Below are 23,867 nucleotides of genomic sequence, written 5' to 3' on the forward strand. Positions count from 1 at the left end.
AAATTGGACTCCTCACCTCTCCAAGATACCTTGAAGGACCTATCTGGGAGGTAAGACTTAAACCACTGGTGTGTCGTTCCTGAGATGCAATTTTCCAATATGGTTGAGAGGAGAATCTGGTGGCTCACCATATCAAAAGCAGCAAACGGATCCAGCAAGATAAGTATAGAAGATTTGGAAGGCACTCTTGCCAGTCTTAGGGCTTCAACAACTGAGTACAAGGGAGTCTCGGTCAAATGTCCACTTCTGAAGCCAGATTGGTAACTATCCAGGAGGTTGTTCAGTGTGAGAAAGGCAGAGGCTTGGTTGAACAACTTGTGTAAAAGTGTTTTTGCAATTAAAGGTATAAGGGAAACCGGTCTGTAGTTCTCTAAAAGAGTTGAGGTAAGAATGGTTTTCTTATGAATTGGGGTTACATGAACCTGTTTAAATGTTGAAGGAAAAACACAAGTGTGAAGGCATGTGTTAACGATGTGAGAGAGTGCAGGTACAACGGCATGGTACTAATGCTAGTCTTGTCAATATTCTGACAGCACACATACATATCCTAGACATGCATTTAATGTTTTCATCTGAGTGAATTTTGAATGTTTACTCAACCACAGTATGCCACTAAATCACTACCTGTCAGATGTTACAACAACATTCAGCTGTTAATGATGAGTCTTATGGAATAGGGTCACCTTAATGGTCAACAGCGGACATACTTTGTGTTTAAAAACAGTGAATCAAGGTTGCGATAAATTTATTTTTGTTATAAAACACATTGACTTAGGCTGTATTTGGTGGTCTTCTTGCCTAACCAGACATCTGTATTGATTAAAAACCGGCACATCCACCTCAGCCCCTCTGGGAGCATTTTACACGGTCATCCAATCAGAAACCCCCGGCCCATTACCACTGTAATGTAATTTGTCTGAGTGTGGTGTGAGAGAAATGTCCAGCTAGGGATAATGGCCACGTGAGAAGACAAACTGCAGCGCTGGGCTGTTTAAGCTCCATCGGTTACCTTGTTATGCAGCGAGTCTGAGTGTTCATTGATGGCAGGGTTTAAATTGCATCCCTAGATTAACCCCAACTTAGTGGAATGAATGTGTGGCCATTTTTCCCCTTGGGCTGACAGAGTAATGACAGGGTAACGTATACCACAGGGATATTTCTCAATGAGTCGAGCAGAACCACCATCTTTAACCAGTAAATTTTATTTATATATAACAACAGTACAAAGTGAATCCTTGGCTTGCAAAATAGGTGTGCTTCATATTTACAATAGGTACACAGTAATATAATATAACAAAACAAAAGCAATTAAAAAAACAAGACCAACTTTTTTTCTTTTTAAATATTTTAACTCTCTTACAATTTTCACAACACTTAAAAAACAACAAGAACAGACAACCATAAGTGTTATTATTATCATCATCATCAAGGTCATTATTATTTCTATGTACTATGTTACAGAACTCCAGTGTCTACAAAGAGAGATTCGTTTATAATTTTGCGTGATTGAAAATGGAAGGATATTCACCTCTTAGGTGATTAAACCAACTACAAAAGTCTTTCTTGCTCTCGTTTTTTGTTTCCTACGATCAGTAATATGAAGAGAATATGAACATTTCACTTGTTTGTAGCATGCTATTCCATCACAGAGCAAAACATGAGCTAAAAACAATAAAAAGTGCACAAAATTGATTCCAACACTGTCGATTCGTGCCAAATATATAAAATTTGCAGCAGTTGTGACTGCCACAGATGACTGCTGATATTTCAGAAAGCTGCCCAGTGCTGTCAAATTTTATTCTGCTCTGCAGAATAGCGCAATAAAAATTATAATTAACTTTTCTCTTTTTTTTTCTTTTTTCGAGGGATCAAATGTCTTCTAATAAACATTAATAAGCGTTGAGCTACTGAAATCTCTCTCAACAAAGTGCAATTTCCTGTGCCACATTATTTCAAACAAAACGTTAGGACCAGAATACATTTTGTTCTCTGCATTTTTTTTCAGAAACAAGAGAGTAGTCTCTCCCTGACTAATGTGGCAGCAAACAAGGTTCACATTAAAACTGAGCCGCATCCTAGGAAATCCTCAAGTGCTGTGGGGTCAACGGAAGGTCTCTTGCCCTTATAGAGCTGGGATGAGCTCTGCTGAATGGAAATCGGGGAAGACTGGATTACCAAAAGAAGCTTTTCATGTACCCTAATATCACTAACATGCAACATGGCTTGTAAATTCACATATGTTGACTATACAGTAAGCGTTTGTTAGAGGAATGTGTGGTTGTTCAGGAAGAGTAGAATTACTATAGGTCATCCTATAATAGTTCATCCCCAAAAAATCTTGTCATATTTTAATGACTTACTTTCTTCCAGTGAACACAAGAAGAGAACATCTAAACATACTTAAATCAATAAGTAGCCTAATTTATTTGACAAACAAAATTATCTAAGATAAGAAGTCTTGTTTTCTGAGAAATATATTTAAACTTGAGTTTTTGCCTAAAATAAAATAAAATATCTGCCAATGAGGTAAAATGAATAAAGGTTTTTATTTATTTATTTATTTTATAAAGCATGCTTTGATATTTATAGTGGACAAATATACTGAACAAGATCTTTTTTGTAGCCATTATTCCATTATAAAGCTTTCAACTTTCGAAAAGGACACAAAAGTGCCATAAGAAGTTCATACAAATAACAAAGCAGTGCAATAATTTTGTGTGAGAAACTGACATTATTTTCCTTAAACTTTTCCTTTTTTTTCATGTAATAGCTCTGAATAATTTTTTGGGATTCAGGGCTGCATTTCCTAAAAGCATCGTAAGCCTAAGTTGATCGTAGCTCTGTTGGTTTCATTGGGCCTCATTCCAACGCCGGAAAGAGTGCAGATCCGTGTGCACAAATTAACTTACGACAGAGTTCACGTGTGATTCATGAAACATCCATATACCACCAATCTCATTGTACGAATGATTGCATGTTGATAAATGTGGCAGCAGAAAACAATCCTCATTTGAATATCACACCCCTAAAAACATCCCGGTTTAGAAGCCTTTCCTCTAGAGTTTATGACACAGAGTAAACAAAACCCGGCCAAAAAGAGGAAGTAATCTCAAGAAAGAGACATTGATCTTACTCCAAAAACACCCATTAACCTTGTAAATGCAAACAATTAAGCTATATAAAAGTATATATTAAACTATAAAATAAAAATAATATAAAGATACAAAGAAAATAAATAAAATGCTTTAAAAGTGTCACAAAAATGAGCGTAGCCTTTATTTGTTGCAGTGTTTTTTTTCTCTCCAATTGTTAATCTGTTCATTATATTATAGCCTATTATATATTTTTCATTTGATAAAATTTATAGATTTAATTTTAGTTTTCTCCTTTCACAGAAGCACTGCAGGTGCTCGATGCGACGATTGAATCCTCATGTTTACACTGCTATTCACGCATATAAAGCTAAAAACATTTCAATCTTACTGTTTAACAAACGACTAATGAGCTTCGGTTGTCGGTCAGGAAAATAAAAAATGCTGTCATTCTACAATTCTCCATCATATTTACTATGCTGCGCACAAGTTAAGGTAACTCAAAAACTTTGCGTACAGATGTGAGATTTTGTCGTAGCCAACGCTCACGTCCATACTGATAAATTCCAAGTTTTGCGTTGAAATGAACGTACACCCAATTTTCTGTGGTATGTTCGTTTCGTAAATGAGGCCCAATGGGTCTATGATGTACATAAGCATACAATGCTTTTGGGAAATGCAGATCTTTTGAAAGAACTTACTGGATTAGTTCCCCAAACCAGTCTAAACTATTTATTCACAAATTTTGGTTTATAACTTTCCCACATCTATTGAATGATTTTAGAAGATAAACTTCTGTATAGCTGTATAGCACATATGGACTACTTCATGATGCTCTTTTCCATCCTTTGTGACAAATGAAAGTATCATTTGCTTTTCATAGCAATTGTATGTGAAAGATCGTCCAAAATATAGTTCCAAATGTCTCCTTTTGTGTTTCATGAAAGAAAGGAAGTCGAACAAGGTTTGAATGAGGACGAGTAAACACTGACAGAATTTTCTGGGTGATCTATTCCTTTAACAGATTCATTCATTGTCTTTCATGCAGCTCTTCATTTGTAATCTCTTGCACTGGAACCTATTTTTGATGTTTTTTTTTTTTTTAATCTCCTGATCACACTGTGCACAAACTAGTTGAGATCAAAGGCGAGCTTCAAAGCAGCAGGAGGAATCTGAAGCTAAAGGGGTCCGTCTCTCTCTCCATCTCATTCTTATGCTTCTCAAATACTCCAGCAGACACCACCCAGCACCCGTCTGGGCGAGGGCATGCCTCTTCCACCCTTCTCCATCATCACATTGGCTCTCTTTATCTGATTAGTCTCAAACACCGCTAACAAAGACGAAGAAAAATGACACGTTGCTGATTAAATGAACTAGAAACAACAGATTCAATGTTCTAAGGCCACAGGGGGAAAAACAACAAGCGCCATTTGAGCTTTTTCAGTCCGTTTCTTCACATCCGATACTGCATTTTTACCATATAAACTGAGCTGAGGAGAAGTTAAGAAGAACCTAAGATGACCTTGTCTATTTTGGTTTGGATGATCTTCAAAAACAGCTCTACCTGCCATCATGCATAATAAATGAAAACTATGTTGTCTTTTGTTCATGCGTTCTGTTGACATACTTCATGTCAGGCGGAGGAATAAAAGAGATTGGAAAGAACCCACTCAAGCAATCAAGATCCCAGACACCTAAAGTATTTTACAAATACTTTATATTTACCAATACCATTCCAAGCTCATGGTCTTCTCGTACCTGAATTTGCAAGTGAACCTTCTAAACCAGAGATTTTCTATTTTTTTTTTTTTACAGTATACAGGGTCCGTTCCCTTAATAAAGCATCAACCGACAAGTGGGTAAATAAGTGATCTTTTGGCACTTTATCCCGACGGGTGTGTACAGCAAGGAAGTGACATGGTATATTACATCATCGGCATTGCTCTGAGTCCTCCAGAACTAACGTGACCTCTTGGCACTTAAACATAGGAGTAAATGGGAAAGGAGACTATTTTTTTCTTTATATGAGGTACTGTATAATGCATGCAGACTACACACACATTGGACCATACATAATAATTAATACTCTCTGGTAAGATGATTTCAAGCGAGTCCATTTGTTTGAAAGGGAAGGTGGGGTTTCTCCATGTGTCATTTGAGCTGAAAGTGCTACTCGTCGCCACTTGCGTATTTGAATCTAAGCAGCGCTATTATGGAGAGGGATTTTCAGTTCTTTAGGACGTCGTGCTGAGGAGATCAGCTCAACTGACTCCTGTTTTAGAAAAGCAACAAAAATGCGAAGACAAAATAGAGTAATGTTTGTACATTCACATACGCTTACATTTAGAAACCAGGACATATGCACATAGAGAGACCATAGGGCGGAGTTCATCCAGTTTGATACTGGCTTCTGGTCAATCCAAGAGAATTAGGTACATGCTGGTCGAACTTTGGCCCCCTTTTTGTTGGCGTGTCATTATTTCCCAAACAATGTCGATGCCTTGTGGTCTCTCAGGCCAGTTGGAATCGAAAGTCTAAGTTTGTACTAGCATGTCGACATGCACACATGTGTTGGTAGCAGCCGCTGCTTTCCGAGGAAAGAAAGAGACTTAAACTTTTGCCACACCAACAATGAGGAATTATACTAGTTGACTCAATGAAACAAACTCAAAAAGCACTCATGTATAAAAATAAAATTTGGAAGTAAAAGCCATCAACTGGACGGTAATGGCGAGGCAGTAGATGTCCGTTTCCTTCAGTCAAATCCTCATGAAATGGTTTTAGCAAGCACATTTTTGAGGAAGTATCGATGTCTTGCATTCATCACGTAAATCAATGCAAGGCACATTGAACCAGAAGAACTAAAGGAAGAAAAAAACAACAATCCAGGTAAACAAAAAAGTTCCAGGAAGCTGCTCGTCCAAAATGAAAGACAACTGAAAACAGAACTCCATAGTTTCCACTCCAAAGCCTTGTGACTTGCTTTCATCAAATAGTTGTCCAATGGTCTTAAAGGTGACTTCTTCACAAAAGTGTAGAAAAAAAGCACAAGTACTGTTGGTGTCAAGTCTCTAGCCAGTGTTTCTCTCTTTTGTGTGAAGAGGCTTTGGATGATGGTTTGACTAATTGAAGGTCTTTCGTCCTTCGTTCCAGCTTTGTGTTTCTTTCAGCTCTCCAGTGACATGGCGGCAATGAGTTGTTCCACTTTGTAGGCCAATCGTTGTTTTTTCGCTGTTTCGTCCTGTTCCAGTGCAGCGGTGATCTAGGAAAAGGACACAGGAAGGCATTAATCACTGTAGAATTGGGTTCAATGTGAACAAAGGTGATGTTTCAACTAAAACATAAAACTGTTTCAGGCAACCATTAAACACCAGACACGTTCTTCAGACGGCATACTCCACATCTAATTATCACCTACCAGTTACTGCTCACTGTGACAGGAGACTTGGACTAATTTTCAGTCTCTGAGAGAAAAACTGCCAGAGACTTCATTTCATGAATATTTCATTAAAAAGGAAAGTATAACTTGAGTCTGACCCAAACTGCAGAGTGCCATCTCTCATTTCCATCTCTGTGTGTTTTTCTGAAAACAGAGCAGTCAAATATGTCGAGTCATATTGAGAGGGGGGCGGGCAGACGGGATCGACCCCTCTCTGTGCTCATGTCATAATCTCTGACTGCGGTGTCAGAGGACCATGGCAGGAAGTGGCATTGTGGCTTCTGTCTGCCATTCATTTGCACATCAAACAGTGAAAAACAGTGAAACTAGATCAATACTGGGATGTCTAGTGAGCCAAGATGATAGCTTTCAAAATTTAAAATGGTGGACATGAGAGCACTGGAGGGTCGTCTATGTGGAAATCTCCTCTTGTAACTGCAAAAGAATGACTGATTGTAAACGAAGACAATCTGGTTCACTGCTCTAAAGCTCACAGCGATCCAATACTTCCAGCTTTATAAATACTATGTTGCTCGACTGACATGTTTATCCGAACTATACAAGCACTTTAAAGGAGTTACTGAAAAGTCTGTGCTTCTGTTAAAATCCAAACATCTCCTTCTATGGAACACAGAAGGAAACATTTTGAAGAATTTTCACTCTGCATTTGATATCATACATCAAATTATAAAGAAAGTGACTACAGGAACTGTCAACTGGTCAAATGCCATGCAAGTCGTACTTTTTTGTAATATAAATAAAATGATCAAAAATTATATTTAGTAATGTGTAGTCAAGCTCATTTGGATGCCATCTATGCATATTCACAGCAAAATAACAATAATAATCCAAATTAACTGTTTAATGTCTCCCCTACTGAGGAAACCCAGTGAATCTTAACTATTTCCACCACTGCATGTTCTTGTGTGTATCATAACGAATGTTTTACTCTGCAACCTGAGGATCTTCAATACATGCTTTATCACCCCAGACAAAATCTAAACCAAGTTTGGCTTAGCCTGGCGAACTGTTATCCCACAGATAATAAGGAATCACATTAGTGTCACTTCACCATCAAACTGAGATGCATTCATGCATAAAAGTCAAATTTGAAAGCCATCAACTGGATTGAGATGCACTAGATGTCTTTTTCATCTTCTACTAGCATCCCAGTATTCCCAGTACGCTTGCCATCAGAGCCAAGTTGGGCCCACATCTGCTGGGTTCGTCTCCGCGGCTGTAGCTATGGGGCAGGTCAACACTCCTCCAGCCGCTGCGAGCATGTGTTCCAGGTTCACAGCGTGAGCATGTACTCGACGAGGAGCGCGTGCACTGAATTTTTCATGCATTTCAGCACAGCTGCAGGAGCACTCTCCACATCATTGTTTCTGATTCAGTCGCCTTCATTTTAAGAAGAGCGCATATTCTCTCTCTCTCGCTCTCCTTCTCTCATCAGGTTAAGTGCTCCAGAGCGCTGACAGAGGTAATTATTTTCAGTTGTCCTATTCGCATTGTATAATGAATCTGAATTACTGCATGCAGGTACAGAATGTCCCACCGCACACATTTGGCTGGGTGAACAAAAGAATGTTCTCCTCTTAGCATTGCGCTTGCTTATTCTTTTTTGGGAAAATAAACACAAGCAGGTGGCTTGATGGTCTACACTAGTGCTTCCAAACATTGTTTGCCTCCCACACGGCTCAATTCACTGATGCAAAGATGCAAAGAGCTGTGTCAGAGGAAACTTCAAATATAAAAGAACTTGAATTGCAGTTTAGTAATGATATTTACATTAATGTCTACAAGACATACTATACAACTCAAATCAACATTCAAAACTTGAATTGCGGATTAATAATAAATACAGAAATACAAATTAAATATGGAATAAAATACATTAATATCTACATGAAAGATGATACATTTTGTATTTTTACATTTACATACATTCTGTCCACATATTTTTGTATATATAGTATATTTACTATTATAAGTATATTACAAGTATATATAAATACACACACACACACACACATACACACACACACACACACACACACACTAACCTTTTAACTAATATTTATATTTCCTTTTCATTTATTTAGATAAATAGCTGTACATTCACACCAAATTTTGCACTATTATTGTGTCATCCACAGAAATTATATTAACTTACATTATAATCATTTTATATGATGTAATATTATATAATATTTAGTGTGTGTGTGTATGGACTTTAATATTTATTTAAATAATTATCTGTATATAAGCAACATAATATACAATCAGCCGCTGCGTCATCCACACAAATTGCCTAACCCAAACTCCTTAAAAAAAGGCAAAAATTAAAATGTTGACACCTCTAAAATTGGTTTTAAATTATTCAATGTAAATTTACTGATTTAATCTACATAGAAATTTTCCCAAGTACCCTCTGGAATCTGAAGTACCCCTGGTATAAACATACTCCTGCATTGGTAATCACTGCTCTATTTGTAGAAAGACAGACCCTGTGTACAAAAGAATGAAAAGGACACGCAAAAAAGAGAGATTGAGAGTATACGGGAATGTGAGGACAAGAGAAAACAGACCAGCAACCAACGAAAGGATATTTACATGAGAGCGAGAGGAGAGGTTGCAGCCGGAGCTGTGTCTCCGGGCTCTTGGCACTGTCCTAAATGCTGTGTAAAGTAAAGGTCAGACTAATGGGTCCCCTGAGTGGAGCTGCCATTACGGTTGGAACATCTCCATCGTGGGCCCTACTCTAACGCTCTTTGTGTCAGAGTGGCTGTCAGTGATCTAGCTGTGTGTAATCTTCCTCATCAGAAGCCCATTCATTCTCGCTCTCTGTCTGTCCCCACACTAAGCATAAGTGTGTGTGTGACTCTAAAACTTGCTGCTGCTGGCTTTAGACACTGGAGAAAGATGACATCATTCTGTGAAACTCTATTTCATGAGTACCTCTTGTTTCAAACGGCTAGTTATTTCACAAATATGGCTGTATTGATTTTGGACAAAGTGTTTATGATTGAGTAATTACACCAGTAAATATATATATATATATATAAGTACAGCCATCAACTTTTGGCTACTAAATCGTGGTTTAATAACCAATCACCAGTCAGCTAGACTTCAGTAAAATATTAAAGTACTCTAGATACAAGAAACATTTTCTGGCTTTGACGTAACGTTCCAGTGTATTTTTATTGTGACACTCTAAGCCTAGAACCATCAATCCATAAACACAGTTTTTTGTGGCTATATTCAGGCATTTTAGTTAGTGAAGCCAGTCGATTTCAGTACAGAGCAGATAAACTGAGCCAAGAAGTCGGTCTGCATTGATATAATGCAAGAAATCAATAAGGATGTTTAGAAAATGAGGGCTGACGGTTTGTTTTGATATTTCGCCTCACCTCTTCGCTGTACTTGCTAATGTAGGAGTAAATCTCGTTGAGGGCACTGAGCATGTTAAACTCATTGGAGTGCAGTCGTGCCTGTTCAGCCAAATACGCGTTCATGTCCTGATCGGAGATGGCTGGAAGCCTGCTGATGTCGGCATAGTACCTGTGGAGACCACCAGGGGGCAACAGTCAATACTACAAAATACTACAAAAATAAGAGAGAGAAAAAAAGACAGTTAAATTGTTTACCTTTCTACCCAGTTCTTGTAGTTGGGGATATCTTTAGCATAAAGCAACTTATTTGAGGGCGAGTCTTTGCCCAATCTGTGTTCAGATGTGGAGCACGAGTCCATGAAGGTTTGAGCAACCACAGACAGACACGCATCAGTGATGCTGCTTTTATGGATGTCAAAAACAAACTGGGGATTCTTGATCACATTCACCCAGAAACGCAGAGGAAGGCTGCGGAGGATAGACAGGCACACACATAGAAAGAGAAAAGTTACATTGGTTTGAATTGCAGATACCGGATAAAAACAACAGTCATTTTTTTGTCCTGTGGTTGGGTATAGTGTGTCCTCTCACCAGTTGCTTTTCCAGGTGTGGCGGACGTCAGTGTCATGAATGCTGTGCTTGTCCGCTTGTTCATCCAGGAAGTCAAACATGTATTTAATAGCTAATGGAAGCGCGCTGCCCCTGTGCACCGTACTGAAAAGAGTCTCGAACAGGTCATCCACGAATTTCTGCAGTGTACCCTAATTAAAAGAAAGACTGATTGTTAAACACTTTTCTAGAATTTCATTTGTTTTGTACTTGATGTCCACCCATAAAGTCAGTCAAGGTTTTTTGTACAGTTGTAATTTAGTACTCCATGACAATTTTCATTGTGAACATTAGAGTATGTCAGTCAAGTATATCAGACTCTTCAAAATATTAGTGACAAGTTTTCTAATTCGTTTTTTTTAAATCAAATATAAATTCATGTCCCAGTCACATTTTCTTAGTTAAATAAACATTACTTACACTATAAGTAAATGTAAAATTCTATTTAATATTTTTTACGTTAACAATGTAACAAATATTCTATTTGTAAACCCAAGTATGAAATTGAATGTTAGTGTTTTTAAGCATTCTACATTTATTACAAAACAATAAATCAAGGCAGTAAACATTTTATAAACAATATATTTTATTTGGGAACTTATGTTCAGCTATTCTTTTTAATAGGTAACTTTTAACTTTTTTTTTTTCAGATCATCAGTCTTCAAAGCTTGGTAAATACTGGTAACTGACAGAGATTAAAAATTTCTCCAAGCTGATCATTAAAACTCCCACAGATCCTGTTTTCATGCCATTTGCCATGTCTTATTTTGATGCAGCAAAGTGGTTATACAGTATCTCACTCTTTGGGTTGTTTACTTGCTTTTTTAAATTAGTCTTCCCATTAACACTGTTACACTGTTCATTCAGACAGATTTGTGAACACGCACGAACACAAGAGGTGGGATTGATCTCGTGAATCAATCACAACCAGACATATCCAATCATATCACAATGGAGACATTGTCTCCTCTTATGTGACGTCTCCCATTCATTCTCAAAAACCCTCCACCAAACTCACTGCAAGCTTTTGGGGAACTGTTAAAACTTTACAAATTTACCTGCTGGTGTCACTGTTGGACAATATTTATTTAGAAAAATTAGCGATTTATACACTTTTATGTGATTCATAGCGATTTATACACAAGTTATATTTTGTAATTTTGCAGATGTTTTATTTTTCCACTACGAATTTCTTTCTGATCCAATATTTTTGAAGAGGCACCACCTCAGAGGAAATGCTCCTGCACCACACCCATAATTTGTAAATTGATTTTGTTGACAAAAAATGGCAAGTCAAAATTAAAAAAATGTATTTGTGTTTGAAATTAACCGTTAAAAGCAGATGTGTTACCTTAGTGGCCAGCAGGCGAGTGAGGTAGATCTCAGACACCATCTTGCTGCCGCGGTCACCCTCCTTCTGGTCTCCGTGCTCATGGTTCTTCACCAGGTGCCATACTTTGACTCCACTCTCTAGATCCGGGGTGATCATAGGAGCACGGGAGCGCAGGCTGTCCGGACTGCCAGTGTACCGGAATGATGAGTCTGTGGGAACAGAGAGAGGGAGAAAAAGAAAGAGGATTATGATCTTCTCCATTCTTCCACGTTGCCATTCTTTGGGATGAACAGAAAGAGCGTGGCCCTCTCACATTTCATTTACTCTGTCTAACCATCTCGTTCCTCCTCTCTCTCTCTCTCCCTCTCTGTAGAGGATTCATCTCTGTATTGTTCAAGACCGAGCAAGATGAGTCAACGCTCTCTGGCCTCTTCTTCAAAGGCTTCATAATTGGCTCATCCTGATTCATTGTGCAGCAGACATGCTTTAAATGTCTGCATCGCAGGACCTAATCAATGCATCTAAAGATTTCTAATGAGTTAAGCTCCCTGCTCATCCATCTCATCTCCTTGTCCCCTCCATCTTTGTGTGTGAAGTAATCAGTCTCTTGCTCACTTCTCCAATTAGATGTGTGGCTTTTTTCACAGTGGTTGAGTGCTCTCTTGGGAGGTCGGATTGGCTTCTCACAATGGTGCGATATATTCTTTCACGTCCTTTCAAAGTCTCTCTCTCAGTTTCTGTCCTCATCACCTGGCTTCAAAGGGCATGTGAAAAGCCAAAGCAAGGCAAATATCCCTGGCTATTTCAAGGCAGAAGTGGAATTTTGAGCAGATCAGCTTCACAAGGGAGAGCCCCAAGAGAAATGGTGTTGTAAGCAGAGTGGGGTAAAGGAAGAAGTGGATTGCAGTTTCAATCCACCTTAAGCTACTGCCAACTTACAGTGCTTCTGGCCATTGCCACAGTATTGGCATTGAGGCATTACTGCTAGGATGTATATGTGTGTATACACTACAGAAAACTTGACTAACTTAACAAGACTAACTTGCCTTTACCATCACTTTTGTGGTGTTTTTCCTGCATTGTCAAATATAAAAAGTCACGAAATTTTCTGTTGCTTTTTCTTTGCTGGCATAAAATTTTTAAAAATAGTAGGGTTTATATATATATATATATATATATATATATATATATATATATATATATATATATATATATATATATATATATATATATGCAGTAAAAACCAATTATGGGATAAATGCTTGATCACATACAAATATAATCTTTCAATGTGAGTTTACAATGTTGCTCACTTCAGCCAGTCAAAGGTGTGTGAGCAGTGTGTTATTTTGGGCCGGGGGTGCTGGCATGCTAAATTGAGCCGAGCTGCTAAGTGTTGAGCATTAAATTGATATGAATCAATCAGCGGGTGCCTGTGCACAGCTGTGCCCGCTGTGCCATGGTGTGATTGATGGGCATCAGGGCTCTGCCAGATGAGATAGCTGCTTTTTTTACACCACAACCAAGAGCAGGTTGTAAAAACAGCCAAAAACAGCGTTGTTGTGCCATCTCATTCCTATTGAATGAGTTTCCTAAAATATACAATAAGCCTATTGCAATAAAATAGATCAAAGTGCCAAGCGTGACCCTAAAAACTCTTTACTACCAAATTTGGTTGGGGTTGGTTGGGGGGATACAAAAAGATTAAGGTTTGCTGGTTAACTAGAGCATGGCTGAGAAATAAAGATAGCTTTATAGAGTATTTCTCAGGTTGCTTGTTGCGTCTTTGGCCGTTTGAAGTGTTCCCTGAACTTTAAATGTCATTATGTTTACAAATGATAAGAGACGATAATTAAACTCTTTCATTATACCGCATATACGTGAGACACATCCTTGAGCTTTGATTAACAGAATCATGTAATACGTAGATATGGGCAGCTTTTCACGTGGATCTAGTGTATTGAAGCCAGGTGAGATGTTTCTGTGTGTCGTTTGGCAGGGTTGCTAGGTGACAACGCACAAGGGGATCCATTTCATCGCTGGCCCTGGAATTTGGCTGTGTGTCATTCGAGTTATTTTGCCCGTGTGAAGTATCATCGGTGGTGCATAATTAGCAATCAGAGAGTGGCCTGCAGCTCGGTGTGATGGAAAATGAGAACGGGCCAGATGGGGAGCCCTGTGGCACTCCCTCAAAGCAACGCTATGGGGAAGGAGCTAATGTGTCCATTACGGGTGGCATCCAAACTCAGCAGAGAAATCAGCATAACTGTGCTTCACACTAACTGCTAACATCTCTCTCTCTTCCTCTTATCCTTCCTGACATGGTCTCACACTTCTGCTCTCATTCTCTGGTGCTTAGAAGGCTCCCTTGAGGAATCATATGGCCTGCAAAGCCAAACTGAGGCACGTGGCTTGTGCGCACAGTTATAATTTAAAGCCAGTCTTCAGCTGTGTATTTACCTCAAAGACCTTTGTATTGTAGAACAATAAACAAACTTCTAACTTCTAATTAGCTATACAGACAATGCCACCATCATTATCATCTGACAAATATACTCACCATATCTACTGATAGAAGTTCGAGAGATGCTAGTTGTGGGTGGAATGTTGTAGGAGGACGTCTGCTTGGGCACCAAAGCAACCACACAGCGATCTGATACCTGCACAGGAAAAACAAAGTTTAAGTCAAGCTTCTATCTTTTCCCTGTAATCCTTATTTCACAGTTTTTGGTTTCACAGCCTCTTATTATCAAGAAACGTTCAAGATATTGGAGCACAACTAATGCTGTTTTATTACGCTTTTGAGGAGTTGTTATTACTTCAGAATTAAATCTATTTTTTGCAGAACAGATTCTCAGTACATATCTATTGCTTCTCAAAAAGGCTGTGAAATGGTTCTGTTTCTCCCCAGTGCTGAAATAAAGCAACGTTAAAGTGCTTCAAAAAGACCTGTTCTAGTTATAAATGTATAAGGGGTGTTCACGCTGTGTTCTCGGATCAAATGCGCATTAAAGCCTCTTCTTGGGTAAAAGCAGAGTTTCGTCTCTCATGTTTCACACAGAAGAAAGATTGTGATTAGACAAGAAACCCACATTTACATATGACAGCACATAAGATCTCCTTCACGGGGATGCACGTCACTCTACAGCACTCAAAGATGACTGATGGAGTAAAAGAGAGAGAGGAAGGCTCATTGAAATGTAATGGCATCATTCACTGCCTGTTGTGCCTTGTACACTCCAGAAAGGTGAGTACTGAGCTTAAAGACTACAAAATAAAGCTGTAAACTGCAATATGAATGGCCCAAGAAGAAGAGAAAGGAAAAAGGAAATTAAATACACATGCAACACCAAGATTTGGACATCATGAATGCAATTTTGCAGTAGCTCAAACTGACAAATGGGGCTGAGCTTGCATATTTTTATACCCCTGTTGCTAAGCAACTACTTATAATCCATCCCATAAATAAAATTATTAAATTAGAGGGGGGAAAAGTGTTGCAAAATGTTGCTACTTTTCACAATAGAGAAAATATGCTAAAAATAATAGTAATTTTTTAATAATAAATAATAATAATAAAAAAAAAGAATAACCTGAAGATGAGCTTTTTAATAATATGAAATAGCATAAATAAATAAATAAATAATCCAAACTATAATCAACAATAGCTGCAGCTGGATTCATGTACACAGATTGAAAAAGAGTAGCTAACACATAGAATGGAGGGTAATGGTAAAAATACAAACACAAAAGCAGGTCAACAGGAAGAGTTCGACAGGCGAGGGAATGTAGTGATTGAGTCATTTAGAGATGAGAAAGCAGAAACGGATGAGGAAAGACGAGGTTATGGAGTCCAGGACTTTTACACATTGGGGTGAAACTCTCCATTTTTCTCTGTCTGCTCTGTGAGTGCGCGCACTCCATCTGATCTTCTGTATTAATCTGAACTGTCAAGGGCTGCAGAGGAAATGAGGTCCACCCTCACAAACACAACTGACGAACCTCAATTCAGCACAAGAAAGCAACTTCAACTTTGAAACCAAGCTGGCAAAATCCTAGCCGATTCTCATACTATCTGATTTTGAGGTGCCTATCTTGGTCTTTGTGTTTAGCTGTAATACAGAGGATATAATAAATGTGTATCAGAGATTCAATAATTATTACTCTCAATATTGCAGCAATTACTCTTCCGAATCCTTCAGAAATGACTGTGATATGCTGATTTGCTGCTCAAGAAACAGTTCTTAATTATTAATAAAAACTTCAAGTTTGATTCATTCACCAACAGCTACTGAAAATAGGTCAACATCCTCATTTATAAGCCAAAGGTCTCTCAGATACTAGCGAACTAGGTCAGGTGCCACAGTCTTAAGATCTCCTGTCAACATAAAACATCACATTTCAAGTCCATTTCATTTCAGAAAACCTCTCTGTCCACTATAATGGAGACGATAAGCACCTCCTGAGCTCCTGTGAAGGCTGAGGGTAGTTAGGAGACTTCACTCACCTCCCTACACTCTCACGGCTGATGATGGTGTTACTTTAGCCCCTGTACACCCCCATAAGCTCGAACCCTATTAGTGCAGGTTTCTCGTCAGCCGACCCTCACTGCAGAGTGGCCTAATAGCCTGACTGGAGAGACACTTGAAAGAGTCCAGAACTGTGGACGAATCACCTCAGAGAGGCGGCCGAGTGGGATGACACTCACAAACGTCTTTTTTTTATAGCTCACTTTCTCCCTCCGTGGGTTGTGGAACTGGTATGGCTGGTAAGCATCAAATATTAGTCACTGGAGAACATTATTTTGGGCAATGGGGTTTGTGACTTATATTTTTGGCTCTACACCACCTACAGTAGCCTACCGTGTTGCCACATGCACAATCTAGTGGGTCTCTGTGGTGAAGGAGTCAGCCGTATGGAGCCAAAATGATGAAGGGGAGATGCATTCGCCCTTGAGGGATAATCCTCAGCCAGGCAGGCGGGCCGCCAGTGGGTGTGAGAATGATAAGGGGTGAGCTTTCCTCATAATAACGTTTGCATCAAGCAGACAGCTGACCCCTTTTCCCATGTATCTCTTATCCCCCTGCCTGCGCTCTATCTGATGACGATCCGCAAGCTAACGCGCCTTTAACTCAGACGCCGCATCCAGGCGGTGGGGAAGGATGAGGTGATGTGTCCGCCATTCTGTCTCTTCTTTGAAATACGGCAGGCTCGGTCACGCTAGCAAAAAGAGCATGAAACGCCTTTGTCATATGATAAACACAGCAGAATGAGGGGCGTTTAACAGCTGAAATGGATGAAAGCATCATAATACAGATGGCAAATGTGTTGAGATGTAAAATGTAAGAGGCCTATAAAGTGAAATCCAAGGGAATTTCTATGTATATATATAATGCACGTCTGCATTGTATGTCTAGTATAAGTGATGAGCAGTTGACAAACAGGCTTGTATGTCAGACTGTAAGTCCTTGAGCTTTGTCAGCACTGAAAAAGACAGCTTAACCCCTGACAGTGATCTATGCCAAGCATCTTACACAATGATATACAACAAGAGATGTTTATCTATTTTCTTTTGGAGCCAACAAAGCTTACTTACACTTACGAACATCAAGGGCTTGTGCTAAACGCACACACACTATCTGTTTCTGTGAAAGACTCAGTTACTAGATTTTTGTAATTATTAATGATAAATAAATTTAGATCCAAAACAAATTCATTCAGAAACAAAAAAAGAGACTGACGTTATGAGTTATTATGAGTCTGTGAATTACTCACTCAACTGAGTTCTAGTGACAGTAAAGACATTTATAATATTATGGAAGGTTTCTGTTTCAAATAAATGCTCTTCTTTTGAAGTATTCATCAAAGAAACCCGAAAAAAAACAATTTATTATGAATAATAAATATCTTCAATAAATATTTATTGATCAATGTTTCAAAATATTTGTTTCAAATATATACTGTTCTTTTGAACTTTGTATTTCATCAAAAACAAAAGTGTCATGTTTTCCACAAAAATATTAAGTGGCACAGCTGTTTTCCACATTAATAATATCACCAAATCAGCATAACAGAATGATTTCTAAAAGATCATGTGGCACTGAAGACTGGAGTAATGGCTGATGAAAATGTTGCTTTGAAATCACAGAATAAATGGCATTTGTAAATCTAATTTGAAATGATCATATTTCACAATATTACTGTATTTTTGATCAAATAAATTGCTGCCTAACATTCAAAAGAAAAAACAAATCTTGCCAACCCTTTCAACCCTTTTTTTTCTATGTTTTTCTGTGTAACTGTGTAAGACTAGTCAGTCTCAAGGAACTTGCACCAGTCTAAACAGGACTGCTGGTGTATCCAACCTTGTCTGTTTTGATCATTTTAGAAAGGTGTTGGGCACTTGTCAGCTGGTCAGGTTTCGGTAGACCGGCTGAACTCCACCTTAAACCAGTTCAGACTGCCAATCTAGTTTAGGTTTAGGTAACTAGTGGTTTGGAAATACATTGTTTTGCACACTCCTAGTTAAAAGTACTGTGCTATACAACTTCTGCTGCAACATTCTCTGTGAGGGATAATAACGCACACATTAACAGAGACCTGTTTATTTGCATTGTTAATGCCAGTGTCTCTCATGCTGCTCCGACTATTTAAATTGGAAATTTGAAGAGTACGGTGGCCCCTCAGGGACACGCTGCCAGTCCTCTGTAATGTCACTCAGCCTACGCAAGGTCAAGAGGCTCACTGATTTCAAGTTAGACTGGATGAGTGAGAAAGAGAAGAAAGAGAGCGAGCGAGTGGGAGAAGCAGCAGAGCTTAGAGAAAGATGTTTAAGCTAGCATTCAGACTGATGAAAACTTTTTTACACTAGTGCTCTAATCAGCCTTGTGCAATCAGCGAAGAACATGGTGACCACAGGTTTATGAAGCCACAGCACGAAATGTTAGAGATACACAGCTGCTGATTATACTGTCTGCTCTCTTAAAAATGCCCTTACTCTATTGAGGAACTTGACGAATGGCAGAGATTAGCATATTCGTAGTATTTCAGGAGAGGTGAGGGTGCTTGGTGGAGAGCTCAGGAGTCATGCATTTTAATGCAGTGTTCTCTACAGCTCCTTGCCTTCTGTTTTCTCTTTTCTTTCCCTAAACTCTCTATTTCAACAGTCTCTGTGGAGACAGCAAGAGTTAATATAGCAAATAGTGAGTATAGAGCTCCCTAGCAAGCTAGATCATGATTTACTTTGAATATGTCACACACTACTGCACCATATGAAAACAACGTACAAAGGCTGCGCTCTGATATACAGTATTGATGTTACATAAAACATAACGTGATGAGATTTTGCCCTCAGCCAAAACTATTTGCTCTGGAAAATTAGATAAAAACTCTTAAAACTACATTCAGTGACACAAAAACAGTATTATTTTTAAAACTATAGTGGATTTGGGTGTCCGCCCAAATTACAAGCGTAGTTCTGTTATCCCTAGAATATCATACTCTGAGGAAAAGAACTGAAAGAACTGTTGTATAAATATATAGGGAAAATGATAAAAGAATATAATTATATAATAAAAACATAATTTAACATATAATATGGAATATACCCAATGTATATTTATCTGTTTTATATTAAATATAATATATTATACATATACATTAATATTATATAATAATATAATATATTTTTCTATAAGAATAAAAAAAAAAAATTAGGAAAAAAGGAAGGAAAAAAGTAAAAGTGAAATAAATAAAAATTAAGGCTAAATTACAGTTATCACAGTTCCATTGTAGTAACTAAGTATTGTCTTTTGTAGGAATGTTTACCATGGTAAATTTTTGTAAAGGTAGTTCTCAACGCTATGACAAGACAATGATATTTCTTTATTCCTGTATGATTTCTTTTCATGTCTGCCTCTCCCTCAGATCACACTTATGACAGCACATATGATGAGCTCTTTCAGGAATAATTGTGAGAATATGTGTGCGCATGTCTTGTGGCATCTCCTCTGGACACAAAAAGAAGCAAAATGTGCACTCTCCCTCTCTCTCTCTCTCTCTCTCTCTCTCTCTCTCTCTCAATAAGTGCTGTTATCAGGTAGCTGCTCTGACGTGTGCTGTCTGAAGTGAAGACAAAGTAAAGGCTGTAATTAATCCACTGAAGGTAAAGGACAAATTCTCTCTCTCTCTCTCTCATACACACAAGCACTTTTCCAGCAACACACTTAAAATGTTCACTGGCCGAGCTCAATAATTGTCCTCTATTATATTGTCCTGTGCAGTGTGATCTGCTGTCTGTCTCCCTGGAGCCAAACACTCACAGCGAGACATTTTGGAGCACTGTGTCAGATAAAGGGCATTTTTTTGTTTGTTAAGCCTAATTATTGTTTCATGGCTGAGGAGTTAAATGGATATACAGGGGATTTCTTTTTGTAGCATGTTGTCCTTGTGGTTGTGTTTTTTAATGTCTTTAAGATGCTACAATATACAGTTTTGTAGCATAATGATTTTTTCATTCCATTTTAAGCTTTAAGGATATTTCTATATGTTCACTAGGAAGAAATCCTGATTAAGAGCATGAAGTTTTGCAGTTTTTTGCACTGGGGAGAGAGCTTTGCATTGAGAATAGATGAATATGTATGCAAAGTACAATAGATTATTTTTTTCTATCATTTGAGCAAAGACAATCCATGATACATCCCCTTTAATGTCTACCCACTTAGACAGAAGAGGGCACCATGAGATTATGTATGAGCGTGTGTGTCCTCTTTTATACCTGGTAGTGCATGAGTGTGTTGAGCCTCTTCCAATCATTTTCAATCTTAGTGGTGATGTCTTCATCCTGCAGGACTACTCGGGCCATTCGTCCCTGACGCCACTCTGAAAAATCAAACATTTGCCATTAAAACAGACACAGTGAACCTCCTCCAGCTCAAAGCAGGTTGATTTGATCCAAAGCTCTGAATGTGTCTTTTCACATGGGTTAGAAATGTGTGTGTATGCGCGGTAGGGTATAATTAAATGCTAAAGAGAGAGCTGATAGGATATAGACAGGCTCAGAGTGAGAGTGATCATTGATTTTCTCCTCTATTGAATGGGGTTTATTAGTTTACGTGGTTGCCAAATGCACAGATGATGCCTGCAGAAATCTACCCCCAACACACACACATAGACACACACAAAAGCAATGGCAGTTCTGCAGCTACAGAGACAGAACATCATCATGGAGGAGATTGCTCTGGCCAAGGTGCTGGAAGGATGATTTGCACCGCTGACAGGGGGCTTTTGTGTGGCGTGTGTGTGTGAGATGGGCGTTTGTGTGCCAGAAATGAAATGTGGAGTCAGTCTGTCAGCACCGTCTGTCAGCTTTTACCTGGGTCACACACTCACACAACACACCTTCTTGTGTGTGCGCAAAAAGTGTACATATCTATCACTGTTTATGCATTACAGACAATGTGGAATCAAATCAGAATAAGTTTACATTTCTTAAAAAAAAAAAAAAGTGAGGTCATTATACAGCATATTGAAATTCTGTGATTCTTCAGGTTACATGTCATGGCAGTGTCATGGCAGTAGTTTGACTAGTGACTTTTTTGTTATTAGTGTGTCATTGAATCATTCATTCAAACTTTTTGTTCAAAAACCTCAGATTCATTCAGAAATTAAACAAGTGAATCATTTATCCAACTGATTCTTTTAAAGCACTGAGTTAATAAGCAACAAAACATGATTGTCTTTAAGTATCTCAGTCACTTAATTAATTTGAAATCATTGTTCAATTATTTAAGAAATTCAACAATTGTTTTGTGTGAATAATTGAATCATTCAAGTTTGAACTGATTTGTTCAAAAGGATTATAATGCGATAAAGAATATATCACATCACTTATCTTTGTGAATGAGTCAAGTAAATAATTCACTAAAATGATCTTAACGAAAAATTTGTAATTCAGGAATGAAACAAACGACTCTATTGACTGAGTTACTGAATCATTCAGTAAACCAATTCCTTCAAAGCGTTGAACAAAAAGAGTCATTAAATCATTCACTCATACTATTCAATCAGAAACACTGATTGATTCAGGAATGATACGATATGAGGTGGCTCTTTATGAGTGAGTAACTGAATCATATAGTCAACTGGTTCCTTCAAACAAGTGCAGAAATTCTCTGAAAGAATCTGTTCAAAAACACTGATTCATTCACTAAATGATTCACTCAAATGATTCTTTCTGCTGCACCTTCATATTTTGAGTGAAGAAAATTGACCAAGTAACTAAATATTGTTTCTAAAATTTTAGTTACTTATTTTTAACTTAAAATTTGAAAGCAATATCACACTCGTGTGCACGTATTGAACTCACCCAGGTCCATGTCCACAGCTTTGGGTCTCTGTGAATACGGCATGTTCTTATAGACGGCATCCAGAATCTTCTCTTTGACCTGCGTGATGGTGTCGCAGTTCAGAACCTTGACTGGGATCTCCGGGCTGTTCTCGTTCTCTGGGTTGACGCAGTTTAAGATCTGGAAGGAAAAAAAGAGAATAAGGATGATGAGATGTTGGGCTGTGGTCGGTGAAGCCATAGGTGTGGAGAGTGGCTCTAGAAAAGCCCATTTCCTGGCTCGAGAAATCTAATTTCACACCCTCTGCAGGACCCCAATCTCAGCCTTAGCAGGGTATGAGAGACTAATGAACACTACCCTCCCTTGACAAGACTGTCTGATTTCAAACACACACACACAATAACAGCACTGAAATTCGTGAGAGTTTATTAGATACTATGTTTATTAGTGTGGCTATGAGAGTGTGTGATGCTGACCAGCGTCTTGTAGTCAATCTGTTGTCGGATGAGTTTGTCCTCGCTGAGGGAGTATCGGGCTTCTCCAGTGATGGCGTCTATTGGGCCTTTTTCCATCTGCTGTTTTATAGCACAGTACAGCATGAAGAGCGGCTCACCTGCACACTCCTGTAGACACAGACACCAACACACATTATTATTATTACTTTATCACTTATTATACTTTATTAATAGTAAAAGAAATGAATACTTCTATTCATTAAGGATGCATTGGATTGAATTGTAAAGACATTTGCAGTGCAACAGGATTTCTAATTTAATTTTATGAATCAATCAAGATCATGTGGCAACAACGTACATAACAGACTACCATTGTAAATGTTTATTATTGCATAATGTGTACGGTTAGCATGCAGTATGAATTGTATACTGCACATTCATGTTTACTTAGACCATTTTTGACCTACATAAAAAGGCCAAAAGCTTTCGCAAAAACAAATTTGTTTTAAACATTCCCAGGTTACTAACAGGTGTTTCTGCCGAGCTTCTCACTGACTTGATTCGCCCCATTCAGGGCAAGATATCAAATCTATTTTAGTTCGAGACAGTTAGCAGCAGCAGCGAGTAAACATAATAATCTCGAGCAAAGCTGAATGCTAAAACTCTAAAGTCCAACCATAAAGTCTAAATACGTGAATGTCTTTGATATTTCTCCTACGGCTGTTTGCAGAGACTCCAATTATTTGAATGAGCTCCTGCAAATATACAAATTGCAGATGATCATGAGATGACTTGCACTTCCAGTCTAATTGGGCGGCTCTGTTCCAGAAAAATCTGCAGAGACTTCATGCTGAGCGTCAAAAGCCTGTCTAGATGAGACTGGTACTATTAAAGCAAGCCAAAGAAGCAAGTTACCTTCAAGAACTTATGAAGCAGGAAAGCAAACCAGTTGGTTAGCATCTTCTCAGCAACAGACTCTGTCCTGAAACACACAAGTACACAAACATCAACAGATGACAACACTTATCGTCAAGAACACCAGCATATTTCCTTTTTATGTATAATGACGGCTGGGTTTTGATGGAGGGGGGAAAACAGAAAGTGTGAAAAACTCGAGTTGCCTTCCCTGTCAGTCACTCCAGACTCTCTTTGTGCATTTTATTTGTCTTTTGACCACCCCCGTCTCTTTCTTTCTTTG

The 23,867-nt window shown here is 38.4% G+C and overlaps 1 protein-coding gene across 1 annotated transcript in view; it reads right to left on the reverse strand.

The window, feature by feature from the left end:
* Positions 1–1,186: 1,186 nt before the first annotated feature.
* Positions 1,187–23,867, reverse strand: part of LOC128011457 (plexin-A2) — a 198,170-nt gene continuing 175,489 nt past the window's right edge. The window contains exons 23-32 of the mRNA XM_052593893.1: positions 23,585–23,651; positions 22,691–22,837; positions 22,235–22,394; positions 20,645–20,748; positions 14,429–14,528; positions 11,887–12,077; positions 10,518–10,687; positions 10,182–10,394; positions 9,945–10,095; positions 1,187–6,354 (exon numbers count right to left, since the gene is read on the reverse strand). Coding sequence (XP_052449853.1) covers positions 6,259–6,354; positions 9,945–10,095; positions 10,182–10,394; positions 10,518–10,687; positions 11,887–12,077; positions 14,429–14,528; positions 20,645–20,748; positions 22,235–22,394; positions 22,691–22,837; positions 23,585–23,651 — 1,399 coding nt within the window. The 3' untranslated portion in view covers positions 1,187–6,258. The remainder of the gene's footprint in view (positions 6,355–9,944; positions 10,096–10,181; positions 10,395–10,517; positions 10,688–11,886; positions 12,078–14,428; positions 14,529–20,644; positions 20,749–22,234; positions 22,395–22,690; positions 22,838–23,584; positions 23,652–23,867) is intronic.

Source organism: Carassius gibelio, chromosome B23 (assembly GCF_023724105.1).
Source record: "Carassius gibelio isolate Cgi1373 ecotype wild population from Czech Republic chromosome B23, carGib1.2-hapl.c, whole genome shotgun sequence".
NCBI classification, from domain to species: domain Eukaryota; kingdom Metazoa; phylum Chordata; class Actinopteri; order Cypriniformes; family Cyprinidae; genus Carassius; species Carassius gibelio.